Genomic DNA, 26,138 nt, shown 5'->3' with positions numbered 1-26,138 from the left:
CTGTATTTGAACCCTGTCACCTTCAGAATTTGAAAGAGAGTACTCCAGTCAACATTGTCAAAAGCTTTCTCTAAGTCTATAAATGCTAGAAATGCAGGTTTCCCTTTCCTTAATCTGTCTTCGAAGATAAGTCGTAGGGTCAGTATTGCCTCACGTGTTCCAACATTCTTCCAAAATCCAAACTAATTTTTCCTGAGGTTGCCTTCTACCATTTCATCCATTCTTCTGTAAAGAATTCATGTTAGTATTTTGCAGCCATGACTCATTAAACTGATAGTTCAGTAATTTTCACACATTTCAGCAATTGCTTTCTTTGTGATTGGAATTATTATATTCTTCTCAAAGTCTGAGGATATTTTGCCTATGTCATACATCTTGCACACCAGATGGAAGAATTTTGTCATGCTGGCTCTCCAAAGGCAATCAGTAGTCCTGACAGAATATCATCTACTCCTGGGATCTTGTTTTGACTTAGATTTTTCAGAGCCTTGTCAAATTCTTCTCGTATATCTCCCATCTCATCTTCACCTATGTTCACTTTTTTTTTCTAATATTGCATTCACGTTTATTTCTTGTGTAAAAACCCTCTATATACTCCTTCCATCTTAAACCTTTCTCTTCATTGCTTAGGACTCATTTTCCATCTGAGCACTTGATATTCATACTGGTGGTTCTCTTTTCCCCAAAGGTCTCTCTAATTTTCCTGTAGCCACTATCTATCTTTCCCCTAGTGAAATATGCTTGTCCTCTAGCCATTCCTGCTTAGCCATTTTGCACTTATTGTTAGTCCCATTTTTTAAACATTTGTGTTCCCTTTTGCCTGCTTCATTTGCTGCATTTCTGTATTTTCTTCTTTCATCAATTAAATTCAGTATCTCTTGTATTATCCAAGGCTTTCTACTAAGCCTTGTCTTTTTACCTATTTGATCCTCTGCTGTCAACAGTATTTCACTCTTAAAGCTACCCATTCATCTTCTACTGTATTCGTTTTGGCCGCTCTAGTTAACCATTGCCTAATGCTCCTTGTGACACTCTCAGCAACCTCTGGTTCTTTCAAGTTATCCAGGTCCCTTCTCCTTAATTTGCTACCTATTTTCCAATTTCTTCAGTTTTACTCGAGAGTTCATAACCAATAATTTGTGGCCAGAGTCCCTGTCTGACCCTGGAAATATCTTACAATTTAAAATTGGATATGTCTTACAAAAGCACAAAATGACAAAGAGGAGTGGATTCTTTGTCTCATCTAGACGTTATTTAGGAGAAGAAAAGAATAAACTGAATGAAGCTGCATTTTAAGATTAAAACACAAACCGTGAAGTATCTGATCCAAATTATAATGGGTTTAAATTTGTTGTAAAGTTCCAGTGTAACTATATTGTTTGGCCCACTTCACCAGATTCTTAAAATTACTCTCCCTCCTTAAGTTCTTTCTTTCTTTTCCTTTTTTTTTACTGTTCTGTAATCTTTTGCCTTATTTTTCATTGAACCGTGTTCTTGATTGATGTGACCATACTCATATAACTATGTATGAATCACAATCAGTGAATTTTGCTATATTCGTCTTGTGACTCTGCAATGAACACATGTCAGCATCTTGGTTGAATCATCATAAAACTAGGGCCCGCATAAATGGTGTGTCCATAATAGAGTGGCTGCACAATGAATTCTGAGTAGTGACAGACAGAGAATACTTTGTCAAAAAAAATTCATTCACACAGGCCCCTGTTGTTAATTTATGTTCTACTTTTATGTAATATAATGTCCCCAACAGTTGAGATGTCAAGATACCTCCTAGAGAATACTTATGCCATATGTTTCTAGTGTAATCTCTGCAAAAAATGAAAGCATGCATTTTGAACCTCACTACTTACAGAATGCACAGGTAGAAACTTTTATGGTTCTGCTGAAAGGTGGGGATAACATGAAATGTGAGTGTCAGCTCTCAAAAAGTAAATAGCTCCACATGACATTGTCCATTTTCCTGTCCACAGAACAGCACAGAGGGTGAATGTAACTGTTTTTCTAAATAATAATAATATTGCATCTGTGATGAATTTTGCCCATATGCAATTATAATTGTCATAAATTAGTTAAGTTTGAAGGTATTATATCTTCTGGAAACAGAAGATAAGTATGTGTTACTGAAGGCTGCAAGAACCTTGACACTTGTGGTAAGGAAGGAGGCAGGAGAATAATGTTTAAAATCCCATCAATTAAGAGGTCATTGTCAATCACCCACATACTCCAATTTGGTAAGGATGTTGCAGAAAATCAGCCATAGCCTTTTTGAAGCAACTTCCTTGACATTCATCTAATTCAGTTTTGGGAAGCCGTGAGAAAGTTAGATGAGGATGGCTGGACATGAATTTAATGCCCATTCGTTCAAAATGTGTTTAGTGTCTTAACTAATGTGCCATTTTGCTTGTTCACACATTTGTTGGATCCTGAAATATATCTTGGCATTCTGAAAGCAGAAATTATTGGAACATAAGATGTTCTTTGCTTTAAATGTCTGAGCATTAGTGCAACACAGTGCTCCTCTTAGCATCGCAAACAAGCTCACCATTTGCCTCTGCCTTATGGATTAGTTTCATAGTTTTACTCTTTGTGCAGAAAGTAAATAGTCATTACCAAGTAAAAAGGGTGAATTTAACATATGTTCATTTGATTGATTTGCCAATGTAATTTAAAAATTGTTAGAAAATAACCACATGTTCTACTGTCAGTGTTGCATCTTCCACATTTTATGTATGTTGCTTCATATATTCATATCAGCAATAGGGTCTACACACTTACCTGAGCAAACATTATGATGGAATGAGTGAGATTTAAATGACACATATTGTTTCATGTACAGTGTATTGTATTGCTACTTCATGTTATATGTTACAGGCAGTGATTATTTGTATTTATTTCCTCATTTTATGTGCCACTCTTTTGTCTGTTCCTTTTTATCCAAACCTAATATTTGTGTTACATACACCGCATGGCGATTGTGTATCAACTGAATGTGCTCAGAGAGAAAGGGTGAATGCCACATGTTTTCATGTATCTGGTTTGTAGAAAAAGAAAAAATCTTTCCCGGAGTATTGACAGCATTTATTTGATTCATATTCTCAGTAACTGATTCCTAGTCATTTTATCTCAAGTGTTCTCCCAAAAATTAAATAAACATAATAACTTGTGTGATTATGACCTCTTTTAACCATTGATCTGAACCTAAATACTGAAATCATGTGGCAGTAACACCTCCTTTTATTGGGCATGTTATGAGCAGTAATATTTGTGTACTGTGTGTAGGGGCATGATGTTTGATGTTTTCTATATGGTACAAATACGCCCAAGCCACAGCAATATTTGTTTTTCATGGAGTCAACTGACAAAGCAAAATAGCAAGCACTTACACACAAGAGTAGAGAGGGCATGAGCAGAAAATTCAGAAGATACGTTAACTGTCTGCTGTTTTGGCTTTTAAACTTTTATTTTTTAACCTAAAGTTCATGTAAGCATGCTTTTACAGTTACAGTAACTCAGATGCAGTATTCTGTCTTCACTGTTGTGACTGACTGTACTATATGTCTAATTCTCTCATACCTGTAGAAGGGTAAGACTGAAAAGGTCCAACATTGAGCCACCTTTGGCAGATCCTCCCCATTCAGTTGTTTTCCAGAGAATCTTTATGGACATTGCCCTTGGAGAATGATTGTGGGCTTATTTCCCATCTAGTTATTTGGAAACAAACAGTATAATATGGCATCCAAAGTATTGAACAATTTGGTATTTTGACACAGAAAGCATATCTTAAGATAAAAGTAAAAATAAATGAAAGAAAAAAAATGCTATGAGTGACCTATGATTGCAATATCATTAATAAGGTGTATAGAGACAAGCATATGCTTGAAGATATTAGTGAGGCCCATTAAAAATGTGTATTTAAATTTTAGTTGTGGTGTCTAAATTTTTTGACAGTTCAAGGTATTAAAATAACCAATTACAAAACTGCTCATCCAAATAGGTAATTAAAAGCCTTCCTCCCCCTCTCTCTATTGCTGTCTCCACAGACATTCATAATACACATACTCCATTTATGCAGTTGTGTTCTTTTTCTTTACATCATTTCAGTATAGATCACTCCATAATACAACTGCAGTTAATTGGTCAGTATTTACTAGAAAGCTGTGGATTGGGCTGTTTGTATTTCAGGAATCAACTATCGACTGATGGAGATCATCTACTGGGGAGGTTAGTAATTATATATAAGAAAGAATATCATGAAAGTTAACACCATGAATATTCATATTACTCAAATCCAGTTTACAGTTTTTTCTTCCATTGATTTTTCATCCACTTGTCTTACAGTATTCATTCCTGTTTTCATGGTGTTGGCTTCATTATCTGTATTTAGAGTTTATGTACAGTAAACAATATGCTTAGATGAAGTTAAGTGGTATGTGATGGGTATAAAGATTTATTAGGATGATAACTGCCTTAGTGGGAGAGGAAACTATATGTTTTAATTTTTTGCTTATCATTCCCTTGTCCATGTTTCTGAAGAATAGCAGTTTAGGCACTAGAAGTCCTGGCCACTGGCGTCCTTAATATATAAGACTCTGAAATCATTAAAATTACTTTCACCACAGACCAGTTTCTCTTTGTTCTTGCCTAACACATTAATTTGTGTTTATCCTGTTTATTTCATGCCTTCTCGGACATACCCCAGTTGCTTCCACTTCTCCTCAAGATGACGATGACTCTCTTGATACAGAGGGCTTTCAAGAGCAGTTTCTTTTGGAGACGCCTCCACCTATTGATGATAGCAGGGAAAAATCCTCAAAAAAATTTATGCAGAAAGATATATCATCAGAATATAAAGCAGTTAGGCAAGTCTTGGAGAAGGCAGCTCAGTCAAGAGCTGAAAACCTAGTAGTGGGAGGATTAGCTTCAGGTGAAGACTCAGAACTTGGGGATGAAGCAGAAAGGTTAGAGGAATTTGAACCAGTACAAGATTCTAGATTTGAGAAAAGATACGACTATCAGAGTGCTGAGCACATTTTGAAACAACGGCCTCATGAGTTTGATAGGGGTCGACCAGCAAACCTAAACATCAAAAGTATAAAATCGCCAGAGGAAGAGAAAGGCTCAAAAGACTCCAAGAAGCAAGAAAACTTGAAAAGGCAAGACGATTTTAGTGGAAAACCACAAGAAAAACTCTTTTTAGAGACTACAAGTAGACGAATAACATTCAGACCTGTAGAAAGATTATCTGGTGGTGTTGGAGTCGGAAAACTAAGTGACAAAAATGTTTTGAAGTCATCTGACAAAGTTGGTGAAGAAGAAAATATCAGAAGTTCCCGGACAGGTGGAGAAGACGCACAGAGTGACTTGTCAAATCAAGAAAGCATGGGAAGTGATAAAAGGCGTGAGGAAGGTGCCCAAAGAGGCATTAATGTAAGGGGAATTAAGAAGCAGTATGAGAAACCAACAGAAAGTCAAGGCATACAGAGCACAACAGAAGATGGTAAACATATTGATCGTGGCACTAGTCCACTTGAGGGCAAAATTATGATAAGCCCAAATCCACATCCAAGCGAACTTCCTCCAAGTCATTCATCAGGCGGCAAGTCAACTTTCCCCCCCCCTACACTTGAGTTAGTCATTGGGAGAAAAGAGGTAAGAACAAGGGAAGCTAGTGCAAGTGCAGAAAGTCGTCTTACTTTGTACGGGGCACGCGATGTTGAAATTTCTATACGATCTCAATCTCATATCAGTGTAACAACTACAAGACGAGAAGCCAGTGGGAAAGAAACATCAGAAAGGGTTGATGTTGGTATGACAGCAACAGCAGGTACTGGTGGAAAAGTGGAGCTTGTTCCTGAACATGATACAGGTGTCACTAGTGAAACAGTTGCTACTCCTCATGAAGTTTATATCATTCCTCCGCCATCAGTAGCAGACACAAATGTACCATCTTTTACTGACATAAATAAAGAGAAAAAACGTGAAGACACTGTTATATTCAGTGGTAAGAAAAGTGTGTATCGGTATGAGTCAGTAGAAGCTACAGGCTCACCTGCATTTGAGAGTCCTACAACAGAAGATAGTGCATCTCACCATATTACAGATACTGGTATAAGTCTGACCAGGGGCACAACAACTGATACAATTACAAGCTCTGCACATCCTCCTCGTGGAGATCTTTATACTGACGAGAGAGGAGTTTTGTCAGACACAGCTGTAGATGTAGGAGCAGAAGAAGCGGAGCTTACAGATGCAGGTTTAAGCCCTATTCAGGCTGATGAAATAGCCATAGGAGTTCCAAGCACAGAATTGTTTATGGAAGATGAAGCTGTTCTTTCACAATACTGTGATACAGCAAGTAGCCCTGTTTATTTCAAAGGAGAGTCAACATCAGTAGCTTTGTCCCCATTCCAGATTGACACATCAGAAGCTAGTGTACTAACAGACAAGGTGGACACAAAAGATGCTAGTGTCAGCCCGGTTTACTCCGAGGAAGTGTTGCAGCCAGTGAAGGAAGCTTCAGCACTTCCTAGTGATGCTTTGAAGTTTATGGGAAAACATGTAGTTTCAGAAGGTGAAATTGTAAGAACACGTCGAGATTCAGGTGACGTTAGAGCAATGATAAAGTTTCTTGAGGAAGGTGCTCATCTTCAGAGACCATCTGAGAGAGTAGAAATAGCAGTACAAAAAGAGAAAATAAAAGTTCGAGATGATTTTCAAACATTTACAAAACTAAAAGAAGAAAAGACACGTATTAGGCATGATAAATCAGTGGCTGAGTACGATGAATTTACTCAAAAACCTGTTTCTTATAGTGATAAGTCTGAACAGTTAACTTCAGTTTCTCTTACTGATGAAAAAATTGCTAAATCTCTTTCCACTAAACATATTGGTCCAAAAATTAAAGAACTCCAGAAAATATTCAGTCAGTCATCTATGGAGGAAGAATTAGATAAAAGATTGCCATACATTCATGATGAAGATAACAAAATGGGTATTATAGAAAAAAAATCTCAATTAATATATGATAATTTAGACAAGAAAGAGAGGAAAAAGTCTTTGAGTGACTACACTTGTGAAATCAGTGGCCTTGGTGTTGAAATAACAAAAAGTGAACTTGTGAAAAGCCATGAACTCCAAGACCATGAGGCTTCTACAATTAAAGAGGTGACAGCTGAAGAAAGCTATCCCCACATTTCTGAAGTCATAGAAAAAATAGAAAAACGCATAGCTAAGGCAACCAAGCCAGAACATATGAAACTGAGTGACCATAAGGGCCTCGATGTGATGAAAGATGAGGCCAAGAAGGCAATTCTTTCATATGAAGACAAGCCATCAATGGTAGAAGAAAAGTTAACTCAGGTTGTCCAAGCAGAAAAACAGGTTCTTCAGAAGATTGCAGAAGTAATTCACATTGTAGAAGAAAAATCAAAACTTAATGGAATACAGGAAACAACAACAATTCACAGTGCAAAAGATATTGATATTGTTGAAGCTGAAACGCCTACTGAGGTGAATGAGGTCCATGATCTAAGTGAAAGAGTAGGAGAGTTAATACAACAACCAGTAGAAAAAGAATCACCACCAGATGAGTTTAAGAAATCTATCACAGTGCATGAAATATTAATAGACACTGAGTTAGAAGTGGAAAAGGGGCCTGATGACAAAGTAGTGACCACAGTACCAACAAAGGAGAAGGCACTGGTTCCAGAGAGGAAGCATCTGGTTTCTACAGAGTTAGCTTTATCAGAGGTGCAAGAAGCCTTTGAAAAAGAGCATGTCTCTCCACACAAAGATGTTGACAGTGTGCAAGAAACTTATGAGAAATTGGTTGCCCCTATTAGAAAAGTTGTTGCAAGAAAGTTGTCACATGAGGAGACAGTATTGGAAACAGAACCAGGGGTTTCCATTGATACAAGTGTACTAGAACTTGAGGAAATCACCAAAGAAAAGGTTGTTGGTGCACTCAGAGAGGTTTCAGTAGGAGAAAAAGATCAGAAGCAAGAAATTATTCTGGACACAACAAAAGAGAAGGAACCTGATTTAATGGGTAAATCTCAGGCCATAATTGAAACATTCAAACAGGATACTATAATGGAGACAGCACATCAGGCAGATATAAAAGTAGCACCAGCAAAGAAAGAGGCACCAATTTTGGAAGATGAGATTATGATTTCTATTGAGTCAGCTAAATTAGACAAGAAGGAAAAGATAGGAGAAACATACAAGGAAACAATTTTAGGTTTTGGAGATGAGCTTGAAGTATTAGTCAAACCATCACAAGGGAAGGAACCAGTTTTGGAGAGAGAGCCACAAGTTTTCATTATGTCAGTAGTAAAAGAGGATGTTTCTTCACTTAAGGATGCATATGCTGTGGAAGGAGTGACACAAGCACCAGCAGATAGAAAAGTACCAGCAGAAAAGGAAGTTACCGTAGTGTCGTCTCTAAAAGAGTTGCAGGAAATCACTGTATGCGAAGTTATTTCTCCATTCAGAGAGGTTGTTGTGGGGGAGAAATCAGATGAGCATAAAAGTACAGTAGAACTATTACAGGAGGAAGCTTTTGTCCAGGAGGATAAATCTGGGGTGCCTACTGATGTATCTCACAAAGCTGTGCCAGCAATCATGGAAAATCAGTTAAAATCCCCAAGTGGAGTAAGACCAGTAGACAAAAAAATTGTTGACACAGCAGGCAGAGATGAAGAATTGGACACAAAGGAGAAACCTGTTGTAGAGAGGGCACATGAGGTATCTATTCAGCTGGTAAAAACAGATGTGCAAGATATTATACAAAAGGAAACGGTTTCCATAGTACAAACAGTGGACGTAACACAGGTGCATGAGGAGGACGTGACTTCAGAGGACAAAGGAGAAGAGCCTTCTGCCTTACAGGATGAAACCATGGTCTCAATTGAATCTCATGTGACAGAGTTGGAAGAAACCATTGAAGAACATGTCCCACAAGGGAAAGCAGCTCGTGATACTGCAAAGACAGATGAGGAGGATGTGAAAATGGCACCTTCATTAGAGCAGGTATCCCTTAAGAGGCATCAGCTCGGGGCATCTGTTGAGTCACAAGTGTCAGATATGCAAGATAGCTTACTAAAAGAACTTGTGGCACCCATCATAGATACAGAGAAAGAGCAGATAGTAGAAGAAGAAGTCAGAGAAACAGTGACAAAAAAAGTGTCACCTGACTTAAAGGAAGAGCCCATGGCCTCAATTCAATCTCAAGTCACAGAATTGGAAGAAATCACTAAAGAACATATTGTACAACAAGAACAGGTAGTTTCTGACAGTGCAGAGTTAGATGAGGACATGAAAATGGAACCTTCAGCTGAGCAGCTACCCCTTAAGGAGCACAAGCCAGGGGTCTCTGTTGAATCACCTGTGCCTGATATACAAGTTATTACTGTAAAAGACAGAGTGTCACCACCTACAGAAATTGTCAAAAAGCTGTTAGTTGGAGAAGAAATCAAAGAAACAGCGACAAAGGAAGAATCTGCAGTCTCTGTAAGCTTAGCTGCCTTAGACATGCTATATACCACTGAAAAAGATGTTGGTACTCCAACTACAGAAATGACTGTAATTGAGAGACAAGATGTGTGTGAAACAATAATAAAACCATCAGTTGAGGTAGCATCTGTTTTGGATGATAAGCTTGATCTGTCTGTTGAATCTGAGGTAACAGGTATGCCAGAAATATTAGAAAAACCTGTTGTATCTCTTCTTGCAGATACATCTACCGATGAGGATGTTAAAAAAGCACCAGCACTGATAAAGGTTCCTGTTTTTGAGGATGACCAGGAAGTTACCACAGTGTCATCTGCAAAAGAGCTGCAGAAAATAACTGTACATGAAGTTATTGTCCCTGTGAGAGAAGTAGTTTTTGAGCAGAAATTGGACGAGGATGAAGGTAGCGAGCCAGCAGTCAAGGAAAGTGAGCTAAAATCCCCACTTACAGTAATATTAGCAGACACAACATTGGAAGAGGCAGCTGCTAGAGATGAAGACTGGGACACAAAGGAGAAACCTGTTGCAGAGGGTGCATATGACATCTCTATTGAGCAAGCAATAACTGTTGTGGAAGATACTGTAGAAGAGAAAGTGTTTTCCATAGGAAGAGAAGTTTATTTAACAGGGGAGGACAAGGAGGAAGAAGTGACATTAGAGGAAAAAGAAACAGCACCATCTGCCTTAAAGGAGAAGCTCTCAGCCTCAATTGAATCTAGGATCACAGAGTTTGATGAAAGCACTGAAGAATATATTGTACCACAGGAGACAGTTCCTGATAGTGCAAAGATAGACGAGAAAGCCATAAAAATGCTGCCTCCAGCAAAGAAGGTACACCTTAAGGAACATGAGGCAGGGGTTTCTGTTGAATCACCTGTGTCAGAAGTTCAAGACAGCATGGTAAAAGACATAGTAACACCTGTAACAGATACGGTCAAATATCAGTTAGTAAAAGAAGAAGTCAGGGAAACACTGATGGAGGTAGAGCCACCTGAATTGAAAAGTGAGCATGAAGTCTCTGAGAGATCAGCTGAATTTGATGTATCAGATATCACCGAAAAAGACATTGCTTCTCCAACCCAAGAACTAAATGTTGTACATGACATTCTAGAAGATGAGGTGGTTTTCATAGTAAGAGAAGTTGACGTAACAGAGGAGCATGGCAAGGAGGAAGATACTTTAGAGGAAAAAGAATCAGACCAATCTGCATTGAAGGAGGAGCCTGTGGTCTCAATTGAAACTCGGGTGACAGATTTGCAAGAAATCACTTCAGAACACATTATACAACAAGAAAAGCCAGTTCCAGATAGTGCAAAGGTAGATGATGAGACCTTGAAAATGGCATGTTCAGCAGAGCCATCAACCCTTAAGGACCATGAGGCAGACATGTCTGTAGAATCACCTGTGTCAGATGTACAAGACACAACGGCAAAAGACATTGTGGCACCTGTAGTATTAGGTATGCTCAGAGAGCAGGTAGTTGAAGAAGAGTTCAGAGAAATAGTGACGGAGGTAGTGTCACCGGCGTTGCTAACTGAGCCTGAAATCTCTGTAAGGTTAGCTCCATTAGATGTTCCAGATAGAACCGATAAAGACATTGTTTCCCCAACTGAAGAAATTACTGTCAGTGAGCAACTGGATGTGCGTGAAACAGTGCCAGTGACATCGGTTGATGTAGGACCTGGTGTAAAAGAGAAGCTTGATCTCTCTATTGAACCAGAGGTAACAGAGATGCCAGAAATAACAGAAGAACCAGGTGTGTCACCTATTAGGGATATCTCTCCCAAGGAAGATGTGACAAAAGCACCATCTGTGGTAAAAGTACCAGTTGTTGAGGCAGAGCAAGAAATTACCGTAATCTCATCTGTAAAAGAGTTGCAGGAAATCACTGTAGATGAAGTTATTTCCACAGTGAAAGATGTAGTTCTTGATCAGTTATTGGATAAGGATGGAAGTGGGGTAGAATCATTAGATGAGGAAGCTGTTACTGAGGAAGACAAATCCGTGGTGTCTATTGAGGTAGCTGACAGAGCTGTGCCAGCAATAGTGGCAAGTGAGGTAAAATCCCCACTTGAAGTAATATCAGTCGACACAACATTGGATATGGCAGCTGATAGAGACAAAGAATTAGAAACAAAGGAGGAAACTATTGTGGAGGGTGCATATGAGGTCCCTATTCAGCAAGCATTTACAGTTGTGCAGGACATTAAAAAGGGGGAAGTTGTTTCCATAGTAAAACAGGTAGATGTAACACGGGAGCTTGAGGAGGAAGAAGTCACATTGGAAGAGACTGTAGAAGAACTATCTGCCTTGAAGGAGAAGCCCATGGTCTCACTCAAATCTTCTGTCACAGAATTGAAAGAAGTCACTGAAGAACACATTGTACCACAAGAAAAGGCAGCTCCTGATAGTGCAAAGATAGATGAGGAGACATTGAAAATGTCACCTTCAGCAGAGCCATTACCCATTAAGGACCATGAGGCAGACATGTCTGTAGAATCACCTGTGTCGGATGTACAAGACACAATGCTAAAAGACATAGTGGCACCTGTAGTAATAGATATGGTCAGAGAGCAGGTAGTTGAAGAAGAGATCAGAACAACCGTGATGGAGGTAGTGTCACCTGCATTGATAACTGAGCCTGAAATCCCTGTAAGATTAGCTCCATTAGATGTTCCAGATAGAACCGATAAAGACATTGTTTCTCCAACTGAAAAAATTACTGTAAGTGAGCAACTGGATGTGCGTGAAACAGTGCCAGTGACATCGGTTGATGTAGGACCTGGTGTAAAAGAGAAGCTCGATCTGTCTATTGAACCAGAGGTAACAGAGATGCCAGAAATAACAGAAGAACCAGGTGTGTCACCTATTAGGGATATCTGTCCCAAGGAGGATGTGACAAAAGTACCATCTGTGGTAAAAGTACCAGTTGTTAAGACAGAGCAAGAAATTACCGTAGTCTCATCTGTAAAAGAGTTGCAGGAAATCACTGTAGATGAAGTTATTTCCACAGTGAGAGATGTAGTTCTAGATCAGATATTGGATGAGGATGGAAGTAGGGTAGAATCATTAGATGAGGACGCTGTTACTGAGGAAGACAAATCGGAGGTGTCTATTGAGGTAGCTGACAGAGCTGTGCCAGCAATAGTGGCAAGTGAGGTAAAATCCCCACTTGAAGTAATATCAGTCGACACAACATTGGATATGGCAGCTGATAGAGACAAAGAATTAGAAACAAAGGAGGAAACTATTGTGGAGGGTGCATATGAGGTCCCTATTGAGCAAGCATTTACAGTTGTGCAGGACAGTAAAAAGGAGGAAGTTGGTTCCATAGTGAAAGAGGTAGATGTAACACAAGAGCTTGAGGAGGAAGAAGTCGCATTGGAAGAGACTGTAGAAGAACAATCTGCCTTAAAGGAGAAGCCCATGGTCTCACTCAAAACTCCTGTCACAGAATTGAAAGAAGTCACTGAAGAACACATTGCACCACAAGAAAAGGCAACTCCTGATAGTGCAAAGATAGATGAGGACACCTTGAAAATGTCACCTTCACCAGAGCCATTACCCATTAAGGACCATGAGGCAGACATGTCTGTAGAATCACCTGTGTCAGATGTACAAGACACAATAGTAAAAGACATAGTGGCACCTGTAGTAATAGATATGGTCAGAGAGCAGGTAGTTGAAGAAGAGGTCAGAAAAACAGTGATGGAGGTAGTGTCACCTGCATTGGTAACTGAGCCTGAAATCTCTGTAGGATTAGCTCCATTAGATGTTCCAGATAGAACCGATAAAGACATTGTTTCTCCAACTGAAGAAATTACTGTAAGTGAGCAACTGGATGTGCGTGAAACAGTACCGGTGTCATCAGTTGATGTAGGACCTTTTGTAGAAGAGAAGCTCGAACTTTCTATTGAACCAGAGGTAACAGAGATGCCAGAAATAACAGAAGAACCAGGTGTGTCACCTATTAGGGATATCTCTCCCAAGGAGGATGTGACAAAAGTACCATCTGTGGTAAAAGTACCAGTTGTTGAGGCAGAGCAAGAAATTACCGTAGTCTCATCTGTAAAAGAGTTGCAGGAAATCACTGTAGATGAAGTTATTTCCACAGTGAGAGATGTAGTTCTAGATCAGATATTGGATGAGGATGGAAGTAGGGTAGAATCATTAGATGAGGAAGCTGTTACTGAGGAAGACAAATCCGAGGTGTCTATTGAGGTAGCTGACAGAGCTGTGCCAGCAATAGTGGCAAGTGAGGTAAAATCCCCACTTGAAGTAATATCAGTCGACACAACATTGGATATGGCAGCTGATAGAGACAAAGAATTAGAAACAAAGGAGGAAACTATTGTGGAGGGTGCATATGAGGTCCCTATTGAGCAAGCATTTACAGTTGTGCAGGACATTAAAAAGGAGGAAGTTGTTTCCATAGTGAAAGAGGTAGATGTAACACAAGAGCTTGAGGAGGAAGAAGTCGCATTGGAAGAGACTGTAGAAGAACAATCTGCCTTAAAGGAGAAGCCCATGGTCTCACTCAAAACTCCTGTCACAGAATTGAAAGAAGTCACTGAAGAACACATTGCACCACAAGAAAAGGCAGCTCCTGATAGTGCAAAGATAGATGAGGACACCTTGAAAATGTCACCTTCACCAGAGCCATTACCCATTAAGGACCATGAGGCAGACATGTCTGTAGAATCACCTGTGTCAGATGTACAAGACACAATAGTAAAAGACATAGTGGTACCTGTAGTAATAGATATGGTCAGAGAGCAGGTAGTTGAAGAAGAGGTCAGAAAAACAGTGATAGAGGTAGTGTCACCTGCATTGGTAACTGAGCCTGAAATCTCTGTAAGATTAGCGCCATTAGATGTTCCAGATAGAACCGATAAAGACATTGTTTCTCCAACTGAAGAAATTACTGTAAGTGAGCAACTGGATGTGCGTGAAACAGTACCGGTGTCATCAGTTGATGTAGGACCTTTTGTAGAAGAGAAGCTCGAACTTTCTATTGAACCAGAGGTAACAGAGATGCCAGAAATATCAGAAGAACCAGGTGTGTCACCTATTAGGGATATATCTCCCAAGGAGGATGTGACAAAAGTACCATCTGTGGTAAAAGTACCAGTTGTTGAGGCAGAGCAAGAAATTACCGTAGTCTCATCTGTAAAAGAGTTGCAGGAAATCACTGTAGATGAAGTTATTTCCACAGTGAGAGATGTAGTTCTAGATCAGATATTGGATGAGGATGGAAGTAGGGTAGAATCATTAGATGAGGAAGCTGTTACTGAGGAAGACAAATCCGAGGTGTCTATTGAGGTAGCTGACAGAGCTGTGCCAGCAATAGTGGCAAGTGAGGTAAAATCCCCACTTGAAGTAATATCAGTCGACACAACATTGGATATGGCAGCTGATAGAGACAAAGAATTAGAAACAAAGGAGGAAACTATTGTGGAGGGTGCATATGAGGTCCCTATTGAGCAAGCATTTACAGTTGTGCAGGACATTAAAAAGGAGGAAGTTGATTCCATAGTAAAAGAGGTAGATGTAACACGGGAGCTTGAGGAGGAAGAAGTCACATTGGAAGAGACTGTAGAAGAACTATCTGCCTTAAAGGAGAAGCCCATGGTCTCACTCAAATCTCCTGTCACAGAATTGAAAGAAGTCACTGAAGAACACATTGCACCACAAGAAAAGGCAGCTCCTGATAGTGCAAAGATAGATGAGGACACCTTGAAAATGTCACCTTCACCAGAGCCATTACACATTAAGGACCATGAGGCAGACATGTCTGTAGAATCACCTGTGTCAGATGTACAAGACACAATGGTAAAAGACATAGTGGCACCTGTAGTAATAGATATGGTCAGAGAGCAGGTAGTTGAAGAAGAGGTCAGAAAAACAGTGATAGAGGTAGTGTCACCTGCATTGGTAACTGAGCATGAAATCTCTGTAAGATTAGCTCCATTAGATGTTCCAGATAGAACCGATAAAGACATTGTTTCTCCAGCTGAAGAAATTACTGTAAGTGAGCAACTGGATGTGCGTGAAACAGTACCGGTGTCATCAGTTGATGTAGGACCTTTTGTAGAAGAGAAGCTCGAACTTTCTATTGAACCAGAGGTAACAGAGATGCCAGAAATAACAGAGGAACCAGGTGTGTCACCTATTAGGGATATCTCTCCCAAGGAGGATGTGACAAAAGTACCATCTGTGGTAAAAGTACCAGTTGTTGAGGCAGAGCAAGAAATTACCGTAGTCTCATCTGTAAAAGAGTTGCAGGAAATCACTGTAGATGAAGTTATTTCCACAGTGAGAGATGTAGTTCTAGATCAGATATTGGATGAGGATGGAAGTAGGGTAGAATCATTAGATGAGGAAGCTGTTACTGAGGAAGACAAATCCAAGGTGTCTATTGAGGTAGCTGACAGAGCTGTGCCAGCAATAGTGGCAAGTGAGGTAAAATCCCCACTTGAAGTAATATCAGTCGACACAACATTGGATATGGCAGCTGATAGAGACAAAGAATTAGAAACAAAGGAGGAAACTATTGTGGAGGGTGCATATGAGGTCCCTATTGAGCAAGCATTTACAGTTGTGCAGGACATTAAAAAGGAGGAAGTTGTTTCCATAGTGAAAGAGGTAGATGTAACACAAGAGCTTGAGGAGGAAGAAGTCACATTGGAAGAGACTGTAGAAGAACTATCTGCCTTAAAGGAGGAGCCCATGGTCTCACTCAAATCTCCTGTCACAGAATTGAAAGAAGTCACTGAAGAACACATTGCACCACAAGAAAAGGCAGCTCCTGATAGTGCAAAGATAGATGAGGACACCTTGAAAATGTCACCTTCACCAGAGCCATTACCCATTAAGGACCATGAGGCAGACATGTCTGTAGAATCACCTGTGTCAGATGTACAAGACACAATAGTAAAAGACATAGTGGCACCTGTAGTAATAGATATGGTCAGAGAGCAGGTAGTTGAAGAAGAGGTCAGAAAAACAGTGATGGAGGTAGTGTCACCTGCATTGGAAACTGAGCCTGAAATCTCTGTAAGAGTAGCTCCATTAGATGTTCCAGATAGAACCGATAAAGACATTGTTTCTCCAACTGAAGAAATTACTGTAAGTGAGCAACTGGATGTGCGTGAAACAGTACCGGTGTCATCAGTTGATGTAGGACCTTTTGTAGAAGAGAAGCTCGAACTTTCTATTGAACCAGAGGTAACAGAGATGCCAGAAATAACAGAAGAACCAGGTGTGTCACCTATTAGGGATATCTCTCCCAAGGAGGATGTGACAAAAGTACCATCTGTGGTAAAAGTACCAGTTGTTGAGGCAGAGCAAGAAATTACCGTAGTCTCATCTGTAAAAGAGTTGCAGGAAATCACTGTAGATGAAGTTATTTCCACAGTGAGAGATGTAGTTCTAGATCAGATATTGGATGAGGATGGAAGTAGGGTAGAATCATTAGATGAGGAAGCTGTTACTGAGGAAGACAAATCCGAGGTGTCTATTGAGGTAGCTGACAGAGCTGTGCCAGCAATAGTGGCAAGTGAGGTAAAATCCCCACTTGAAGTAATATCAGTCGACACAACATTGGATATGGCAGCTGATAGAGACAAAGAATTAGAAACAAAGGAGGAAACTATTGTGGAGGGTGCATATGAGGTCCCTATTGAGCAAGCATTTACAGTTGTGCAGGACATTAAAAAGGAGGAAGTTGATTCCATAGTAAAAGAGGTAGATGTAACACGGGAGCTTGAGGAGGAAGAAGTCACATTGGAAGAGACTGTAGAAGAACTATCTGCCTTAAAGGAGAAGCCCATGGTCTCACTCAAATCTCCTGTCACAGAATTGAAAGAAGTCACTGAAGAACACATTGCACCACAAGAAAAGGCAGCTCCTGATAGTGCAAAGATAGATGAGGACACCTTGAAAATGTCACCTTCACCAGAGCCATTACACATTAAGGACCATGAGGCAGACATGTCTGTAGAATCACCTGTGTCAGATGTACAAGACACAATGGTAAAAGACATAGTGGCACCTGTAGTAATAGATATGGTCAGAGAGCAGGTAGTTGAAGAAGAGGTCAGAAAAACAGTGATGGAGGTAGTGTCACCTGCATTGGTAACTGAGCATGAAATCTCTGTAAGATTAGCTCCATTAGATGTTCCAGATAGAACCGATAAAGACATTGTTTCTCCAGCTGAAGAAATTACTGTAAGTGAGCAACTGGATGTGCGTGAAACAGTACCGGTGTCATCAGTTGATGTAGGACCTTTTGTAGAAGAGAAGCTCGAACTTTCTATTGAACCAGAGGTAACAGAGATGCCAGAAATAACAGAAGAACCAGGTGTGTCACCTATTAGGGATATCTCTCCCAAGGAGGATGTGACAAAAGTACCATCTGTGGTAAAAGTACCAGTTGTTGAGGCAGAGCAAGAAATTACCGTAGTCTCATCTGTAAAAGAGTTGCAGGAAATCACTGTAGATGAAGTTATTTCCACAGTGAGAGATGTAGTTCTAGATCAGATATTGGATGAGGATGGAAGTAGGGTAGAATCATTAGATGAGGAAGCTGTTACTGAGGAAGACAAATCCAAGGTGTCTATTGAGGTAGCTGACAGAGCTGTGCCAGCAATAGTGGCAAGTGAGGTAAAATCCCCACTTGAAGTAATATCAGTCGACACAACATTGGATATGGCAGCTGATAGAGACAAAGAATTAGAAACAAAGGAGGAAACTATTGTGGAGGGTGCATATGAGGTCCCTATTGAGCAAGCATTTACAGTTGTGCAGGACATTAAAAAGGAGGAAGTTGTTTCCATAGTGAAAGAGGTAGATGTAACACAAGAGCTTGAGGAGGAAGAAGTCACATTGGAAGAGACTGTAGAAGAACAATCTGCCTTAAAGGAGGAGCCCATGGTCTCACTCAAATCTCCTGTCACAGAATTGAAAGAAGTCACTGAAGAACACATTGCACCACAAGAAAAGGCAGCTCCTGATAGTGCAAAGATAGATGAGGACACCTTGAAAATGCCACCTTCACCAGAGCCATTACCCATTAAGGACCATGAGGCAGACATGTCTGTAGAATCACCTGTGTCAGATGTACAAGACACAATAGTAAAAGACATAGTGGCACCTGTAGTAATAGATATGGTCAGAGAACAGGTAGTTGAAGAAGAGGTCAGAAAAACAGTGATGGAGGTAGTGTCACCTGCATTGGTAACTGAGCCTGAAATCTCTGTAAGAGTAGCTCCATTAGATGTTCCAGATAGAACCGATAAAGACATTGTTTCTCCAACTGAAGAAATTACTGTAAGTGAGCAACTGGATGTGCGTGAAACAGTACCGGTGTCATCAGTTGATGTAGGACCTTTTGTAGAAGAGAAGCTCGAACTTTCTATTGAACCAGAGGTAACAGAGATGCCAGAAATAACAGAAGAACCAGGTGTGTCACCTATTAGGGATATCTCTCCCAAGGAGGATGTGACAAAAGTACCATCTGTGGTAAAAGTACCAGTTGTTGAGGCAGAGCAAGAAATTACCGTAGTCTCATCTGTAAAAGAGTTGCAGGAAATCACTGTAGATGAAGTTATTTCCACAGTGAGAGATGTAGTTCTAGATCAGATATTGGATGAGGATGGAAGTAGGGTAGAATCATTAGATGAGGAAGCTGTTACTGAGGAAGACAAATCCGAGGTGTCTATTGAGGTAGCTGACAGAGCTGTGCCAGCAATAGTGGCAAGTGAGGTAAAATCCCCACTTGAAGTAATATCAGTCGACACAACATTGGATATGGCAGCTGATAGAGACAAAGAATTAGAAACAAAGGAGGAAACTATTGTGGAGGGTGCATATGAGGTCCCTATTGAGCAAGCATTTACAGTTGTGCAGGACATTAAAAAGGAGGAAGTTGTTTCCATAGTAAAAGAGGTAGATGTAACACGGGAGCTTGAGGAGGAAGAAGTCGCATTGGAAGAGACTGTAGAAGAACAATCTGCCTTAAAGGAGAAGCCCATGGTCTCACTCAAAACTCCTGTCACAGAATTGAAAGACGTCACTGAAGAACACATTGCACCACAAGAAAAGGCAGCTCCTGATAGTGCAAAGATAGATGAGGACACCTTGAAAATGTCACCTTCACCAGAGCCATTACCCATTAAGGACCATGAGGCAGACATGTCTGTAGAATCACCTGTGTCAGATGTACAAGACACAATAGTAAAAGACATAGTGGCACCTGTAGTAATAGATATGGTCAGAGAGCAGGTAGTTGAAGAAGAGGTCAGAAAAACAGTGATGGAGGTAGTGTCACCTGCATTGGTAACTGAGCCTGAAATCTCTGTAGGATTAGCTCCATTAGATGTTCCAGATAGAACCGATAAAGACATTGTTTCTCCAACTGAAGAAATTACTGTAAGTGAGCAACTGGATGTGCGTGAAACAGTACCGGTGTCATCAGTTGATGTAGGACCTTTTGTAGAAGAGAAGCTCGAACTTTCTATTGAACCAGAGGTAACAGAGATGCCAGAAATAACAGAAGAACCAGGTGTGTCACCTATTAGGGATATCTCTCCCAAGGAGGATGTGACAAAAGTACCATCTGTGGTAAAAGTACCAGTTGTTGAGGCAGAGCAAGAAATTACCGTAGTCTCATCTGTAAAAGAGTTGCAGGAAATCACTGTAGATGAAGTTATTTCCACAGTGAGAGATGTAGTTCTAGATCAGATATTGGATGAGGATGGAAGTAGGGTAGAATCATTAGATGAGGAAGCTGTTACTGAGGAAGACAAATCCGAGGTGTCTATTGAGGTAGCTGACAGAGCTGTGCCAGCAATAGTGGCAAGTGAGGTAAAATCCCCACTTGAAGTAATATCAGTCGACACAACATTGGATATGGCAGCTGATAGAGACAAAGAATTAGAAACAAAGGAGGAAACTATTGTGGAGGGTGCATATGAGGTCCCTATTGAGCAAGCATTTACAGTTGTGCAGGACATTAAAAAGGAGGAAGTTGATTCCATAGTAAAAGAGGTAGATGTAACACGGGAGCTTGAGGAGGAAGAAGTCACATTGGAAGAGACTGTAGAAGAACTATCTGCCTTAAAGGAGAAGCCCATGGTCTCACTCAAATCTCCTGTCACAGAATTGAAAGAAGTCACTGAAGAACACATTGCACCACAAGAAAAGGCAGCTCCTGATAGTGCAAAGATAGATGAGGACACCTTGAAAATGTCACCTTCACCAGAGCCATTACACATTAAGGACCATGAGGCAGACATGTCTGTAGAATCACCTGTGTCAGATGTACAAGACACAATGGTAAAAGACATAGTGGCACCTGTAGTAATAGATATGGTCAGAGAGCAGGTAGTTGAAGAAGAGGTCAGAAAAACAGTGATGGAGGTAGTGTCACCTGCATTGGTAACTGAGCATGAAATCTCTGTAAGATTAGCTCCATTAGATGTTCCAGATAGAACCGATAAAGACATTGTTTCTCCAGCTGAAGAAATTACTGTAAGTGAGCAACTGGATGTGCGTGAAACAGTACCGGTGTCATCAGTTGATGTAGGACCTTTTGTAGAAGAGAAGCTCGAACTTTCTATTGAACCAGAGGTAACAGAGATGCCAGAAATAACAGAAGAACCAGGTGTGTCACCTATTAGGGATATCTCTCCCAAGGAGGATGTGACAAAAGTACCATCTGTGGTAAAAGTACCAGTTGTTGAGGCAGAGCAAGAAATTACCGTAGTCTCATCTGTAAAAGAGTTGCAGGAAATCTCTGTAGATGAAGTTATTTCCACAGTGAGAGATGTAGTTCTAGATCAGATATTGGATGATGATGGAAGTAGGGTAGAATCATTAGATGAGGAAGCTGTTACTGAGGAAGACAAATCCGAGGTGTCTATTGAGGTAGCTGACAGAGCTGTGCCAGCAATAGTGGCAAGTGAGGTAAAATCCCCACTTGAAGTAATATCAGTCGACACAACATTGGATATGGCAGCTGATAGAGACAAAGAATTAGAAACAAAGGAGGAAACTATTGTGGAGGGTGCATATGAGGTCCCTATTGAGCAAGCATTTACAGTTGTGCAGGACATTAAAAAGGAGGAAGTTGTTTCCATAGTGAAAGAGGTAGATGTAACACAAGAGCTTGAGGAGGAAGAAGTCACATTGGAAGAGACTGTAGAAGAACAATCTGCCTTAAAGGAGAAGCCCATGGTCTCACTCAAAACTCCTGTCACAGAATTGAAAGAAGTCACTGAAGAACACATTGCACCACAAGAAAAGGCAGCTCCTGATAGTGCAAAGATAGATGAGGACACCTTGAAAATGTCACCTTCACCAGAGCCATTACCCATTAAGGACCATGAGGCAGACATGTCTGTAGAATCACCTGTGTCAGATGTACAAGACACAATAGTAAAAGACATAGTGGCACCTGTAGTAATAGATATGGTCAGAGAGCAGGTAGTTGAAGAAGAGGTCAGAAAAACAGTGATGGAGGTAGTGTCACCTGCATTGGTAACTGAGCCCGAATTCTCTGTAAGATTAGCGCCATTAGATGTTCCAGATAGAACCGATAAAGACATTGTTTCTCCAACTGAAGAAATTACTGTAAGTGAGCAACTGGATGTGCGTGAAACAGTACCGGTGTCATCAGTTGATGTAGGACCTTTTGTAGAAGAGAAGCTCGAACATTCTATTGAACCAGAGGTAACAGAGATGCCAGAAATAACAGAAGAACCAGGTGTGTCACCTATTAGGGATATCTCTCCCAAGGAGGATGTGACAAAAGTACCATCTGTGGTAAAAGTACCAGTTGTTGAGGCAGAGCAAGAAATTACCGTAGTCTCATCTGTAGAAGAGTTGCAGGAAATCACTGTAGATGAAGTTATTTCCACAGTGAGAGATGTAGTTCTAGATCAGATATTGGATGAGGATGGAAGTAGGGTAGAATCATTAGATGAGGAAGCTGTTACTGAGGAAGACAAATCCGAGGTGTCTATTGAGGTAGCTGACAGAGCTGTGCCAGCAATAGTGGCAAGTGAGGTAAAATCCCCACTTGAAGTAATATCAGTCGACACAACATTGGATATGGCAGCTGATAGAGACAAAGAATTAGAAACAAAGGAGGAAACTATTGTGGAGGGTGCATATGAGGTCCCTATTGAGCAAGCATTTACAGTTGTGCAGGACATTAAAAAGGAGGAAGTTGTTTCCATAGCAAAAGAGGTAGATGTAACACGGGAGCTTGAGGAGGAAGAAGTCACATTGGAAGAGACTGTAGAAGAACTATCTGCCTTAAAGGAGAAGCCCATGGTCTCACTCAAATCTCCTGTCACAGAATTGAAAGAAGTCACTGAAGAACACATTGCACCACAAGAAAAGGCAGCTCCTGATAGTGCAAAGATAGATGAGGACACCTTGAAAATGTCACCTTCACCAGAGCCATTACACATTAAGGACCATGAGGCAGACATGTCTGTAGAATCACCTGTGTCAGATGTACAAGACACAATGGTAAAAGACATAGTGGCACCTGTAGTAATAGATATGGTCAGAGAGCAGGTAGTTGAAGAAGATATCAGAACAACCGTGATGGAGGTAGTGTCACCTGCATTGGTAACTGAGCATGAAATCTCTGTAAGATTAGCTCCATTAGATGTTCCAGATAGAACCGATAAAGACATTGTTTCTCCAGCTGATGAAATTACTGTAAGTGAGCAACTGGATGTGCGTGAAACAGTACCGGTGTCATCAGTTGATGTAGGACCTTTTGTAGAAGAGAAGCTCGAACTTTCTATTGAACCAGAGGTAACAGAGATGCCAGAAATAACAGAAGAACCAGGTGTGTCACCTATTAGGGATATCTCTCCCAAGGAGGATGTGACAAAAGTACCATCTGTGGTAAAAGTACCAGTTGTTGAGGCAGAGCAAGAAATTACCGTAGTCTCATCTGTAAAAGAGTTGCAGGAAATCACTGTAGATGAAGTTATTTCCACAGTGAGAGATGTAGTTCTAGATCAGATATTGGATGAGGATGGAAGTAGGGTAGAATCATTAGATGAGGAAGCTGTTACTGAGGAAGACAAATCCGAGGTGTCTATTGAGGTAGCTGACAGAGCTGTGCCAGCAATAGTGGCAAGTGAGGTAAAATCCCCACTTGAAGTAATATCAGTCGACACAACATTGGATATGGCAGCTGATAGAGACAAAGAATTAGAAACAAAGGAGGAAACTATTGTGGAGGGTGCATATGAGGTCCCTATTGAGCAAGCATTTACAGTTGTGCAGGACATTAAAAAGAAGGAAGTTGTTTCCATAGTAAAAGAGGTAGGTGTAACACGGGAGCTTGAGGAGGAAGAAGTCACATTGGAAGAGACTGTAGAAGAACTATCTGCCTTAAAGGAGAAGCCCATGGTCTCACTCAAATCTCCTGTCACAGAATTGAAAGAAGTCACTGAAGAACACATTGTACCACAAGAAATGGCAGCTCCTGATAGTGCAAAGACAGAAGAGGAGACCTTGAAAATGTCACCTTCACCAGAGCCATTACCCATTAAGGACCATGAGGCAGACATGTCTGTAGAATCACCTGTGTCAGATGTACAAGACACAATGGTAAAAGACATAGTGGCACCTGTAGTAATAGATATGGTCAGAGAGCATGTAGTTGAAGAAGAGATCAGAACAACCGTGATGGAGGTAGTGTCACCTGCATTGATAACTGAGCCTGAAATCCCTGTAAGGTTAGCTCCATTAGATGTTCCAGATAGAACCGATAAAGACATTGTTTCTCCAACTGAAGAAATTACTGTAAGTGAGCAACTGGATGTGCGTGAAACAGTACCGGTGTCATCAGTTGATGTAGGACCTTTTGTAGAAGAGAAGCTCGAACTTTCTATTGAACCAGAGGTAACAGAGATGCCAGAAATAACAGAAGAACCAGGTGTGTCACCTATTAGGGATATCTCTCCCAAGGAGGATGTGACAAAAGCACCATCTGTGGTAAAAGTACCTGTTGTTGAGGCAGAGCAAGAAATTGCCATAGTGTCATCTGTGAAAGAGTTGCAGGAAATCACTGTAGATGAAGTTATTTCCACAGTGAGAGATGTAGTTCTAGATCAGATATTGGATGAGGATGGAAGTAGGGTAGAATCATTAGATGAGGAAGCTGTTACTGAGGAAGACAAATCCGAGGTGTCTATTGAGGTAGCTGACAGAGCTGTGCCAGCAATAGTGGCAAGTGAGGTAAAATCCCCACTTGAAGTAATATCAGTCGACACAACATTGGATATGGCAGCTGATAGAGACAAAGAATTAGACACAAAGGAGGAAACTATTGTGGAGGGTGCATATGAGGTCCCTATTGAGCAAGCATTTACAGTTGTGCAGGACATTAAAAAGGAGGAAGTTGTTTCCATAGTAAAAGAGGTAGATGTAACACGGGAGCTTGAGGAGGAAGAAGTCACATTGGAAGAGACTGTAGAAGGACCATCTGCCTTAAAGGAGAAGCCCATGGTCTCACTCAAATCTCCTGTCTCAGAGCTGAAAGAAGTCACTGAAGAACACATTGTACCACAAGAAATGGCAGCTCCTGATAGTGCAAAGATAGATGAGGAGACCTTAAAAATGTCACCTTCACCAGAGCCATTACCCATTAAGGACCATGAGGTAGACATGTCTGTAGAATCACCTGTGTCAGATGTACAAGACACAATGGTAAAAGACATAGTGGCACCTGTAGTAATAGATATGGTCAGAGAGCAGGTAGTTGAAGAAGAGATCAGAACAACCGTGATGGAGGTAGTGTCACATGCATTGATAACTGAGCCTGAAATCCCTGTAACTTTGGCTCCATTAGATGTTCCAGATAGAACCGATAAAGACATTGTTTCCCCAACTGAAGAAATTACTGTAAGTGAGCAACTGGATGTGCGTGAAACAGTGTCGGTGTCATCAGTTGATGTAGGACCTGGTGTAAAAGAGAAGCTCGATATCTCTATTGAACCAGAGGTAACAGAGATGCCAGAAATAACAGAAGAACCAGGTGTGTCACCTATTAGGGATATCTCTCCCAAGGAGGATGTGACAAAAGCACCATCTGTGGTAAAAGTACCTGTTGTTGAGGCAGAGCAAGAAATTGCCATAGTGTCATCTGTGAAAGAGTTGCAGGAAATCACTGTAGATGAAGTTATTTCCACAGTGAGAGATGTAGTTCTAGATCAGATATTGGATGAGGATGGAAGTAGGGTAGAATCATTAGATGAGGAAGCTGTTACTGAGGAAGACAAATCCGAGGTGTCTATTGAGGTAGCTGACAGAGCTGTGCCAGCAATAGTGGCAAGTGAGGTAAAATCCCCACTTGAAGTAATATCAGTCGACACAACATTGGATATGGCAGCTGATAGAGACAAAGAATTAGACACAAAGGAGGAAACTATTGTGGAGGGTGCATATGAGGTCCTTATCGAGCAAGCGTTTACAGTTGTGCAGGACATTAAAAAGGAGGAAGTTGTTTCCATAGTGAAAGAGGTAGATGTAACACGGGAGCTTGAGGAGGAAGAAGTCACATTGGAAGAGACTGT

The 26,138-nt window shown here is 40.6% G+C and overlaps 2 protein-coding genes across 9 annotated transcripts in view; one reads left to right on the top strand and one right to left on the bottom strand.

The window, feature by feature from the left end:
- Positions 1-26,138, top strand: part of LOC126297950 (titin-like) — an 817,179-nt gene that overhangs the window by 648,955 nt on the left and 142,086 nt on the right. The window contains exon 36 of the mRNA XM_049989271.1: positions 4,721-12,591. Within this exon, the coding sequence (XP_049845228.1) occupies positions 4,721-12,591 (7,871 nt within the window). The remainder of the gene's footprint in view (positions 1-4,720; positions 12,592-26,138) is intronic.
- LOC126298921 (uncharacterized) lies at positions 14,621-25,798 on the bottom strand. 8 transcript variants are annotated; one of them, XM_049990466.1, is made up of 3 exons: positions 25,292-25,798; positions 18,584-18,685; positions 14,621-15,280 (listed from the first exon to the last, which is right to left on the bottom strand). In XM_049990466.1, the coding sequence occupies exons 1-3, from the start codon at positions 25,698-25,700 to the stop codon at positions 14,766-14,768; spliced, it is 1,026 nt and encodes a 341-aa protein (XP_049846423.1). In that variant the 5' UTR covers positions 25,701-25,798; the 3' UTR covers positions 14,621-14,765. The 8 variants fall into 8 exon arrangements, with proteins under 8 accessions (XP_049846423.1, XP_049846428.1, XP_049846427.1 ...); XM_049990471.1 differs by lacking the exon at positions 25,292-25,798 and adding an exon at positions 20,888-21,129; XM_049990470.1 differs by lacking the exon at positions 25,292-25,798 and adding an exon at positions 20,888-21,129 and having other exon boundaries at positions 14,621-15,337; positions 18,641-18,685.

The sequence above is a fragment of the Schistocerca gregaria genome, chromosome X, assembly GCF_023897955.1.
Source record: "Schistocerca gregaria isolate iqSchGreg1 chromosome X, iqSchGreg1.2, whole genome shotgun sequence".
In the NCBI taxonomy this organism is placed as follows: Eukaryota; Metazoa; Arthropoda; class Insecta; order Orthoptera; family Acrididae; genus Schistocerca; species Schistocerca gregaria.
This window is presented reverse-complemented; position numbering and strand designations above follow the sequence as displayed.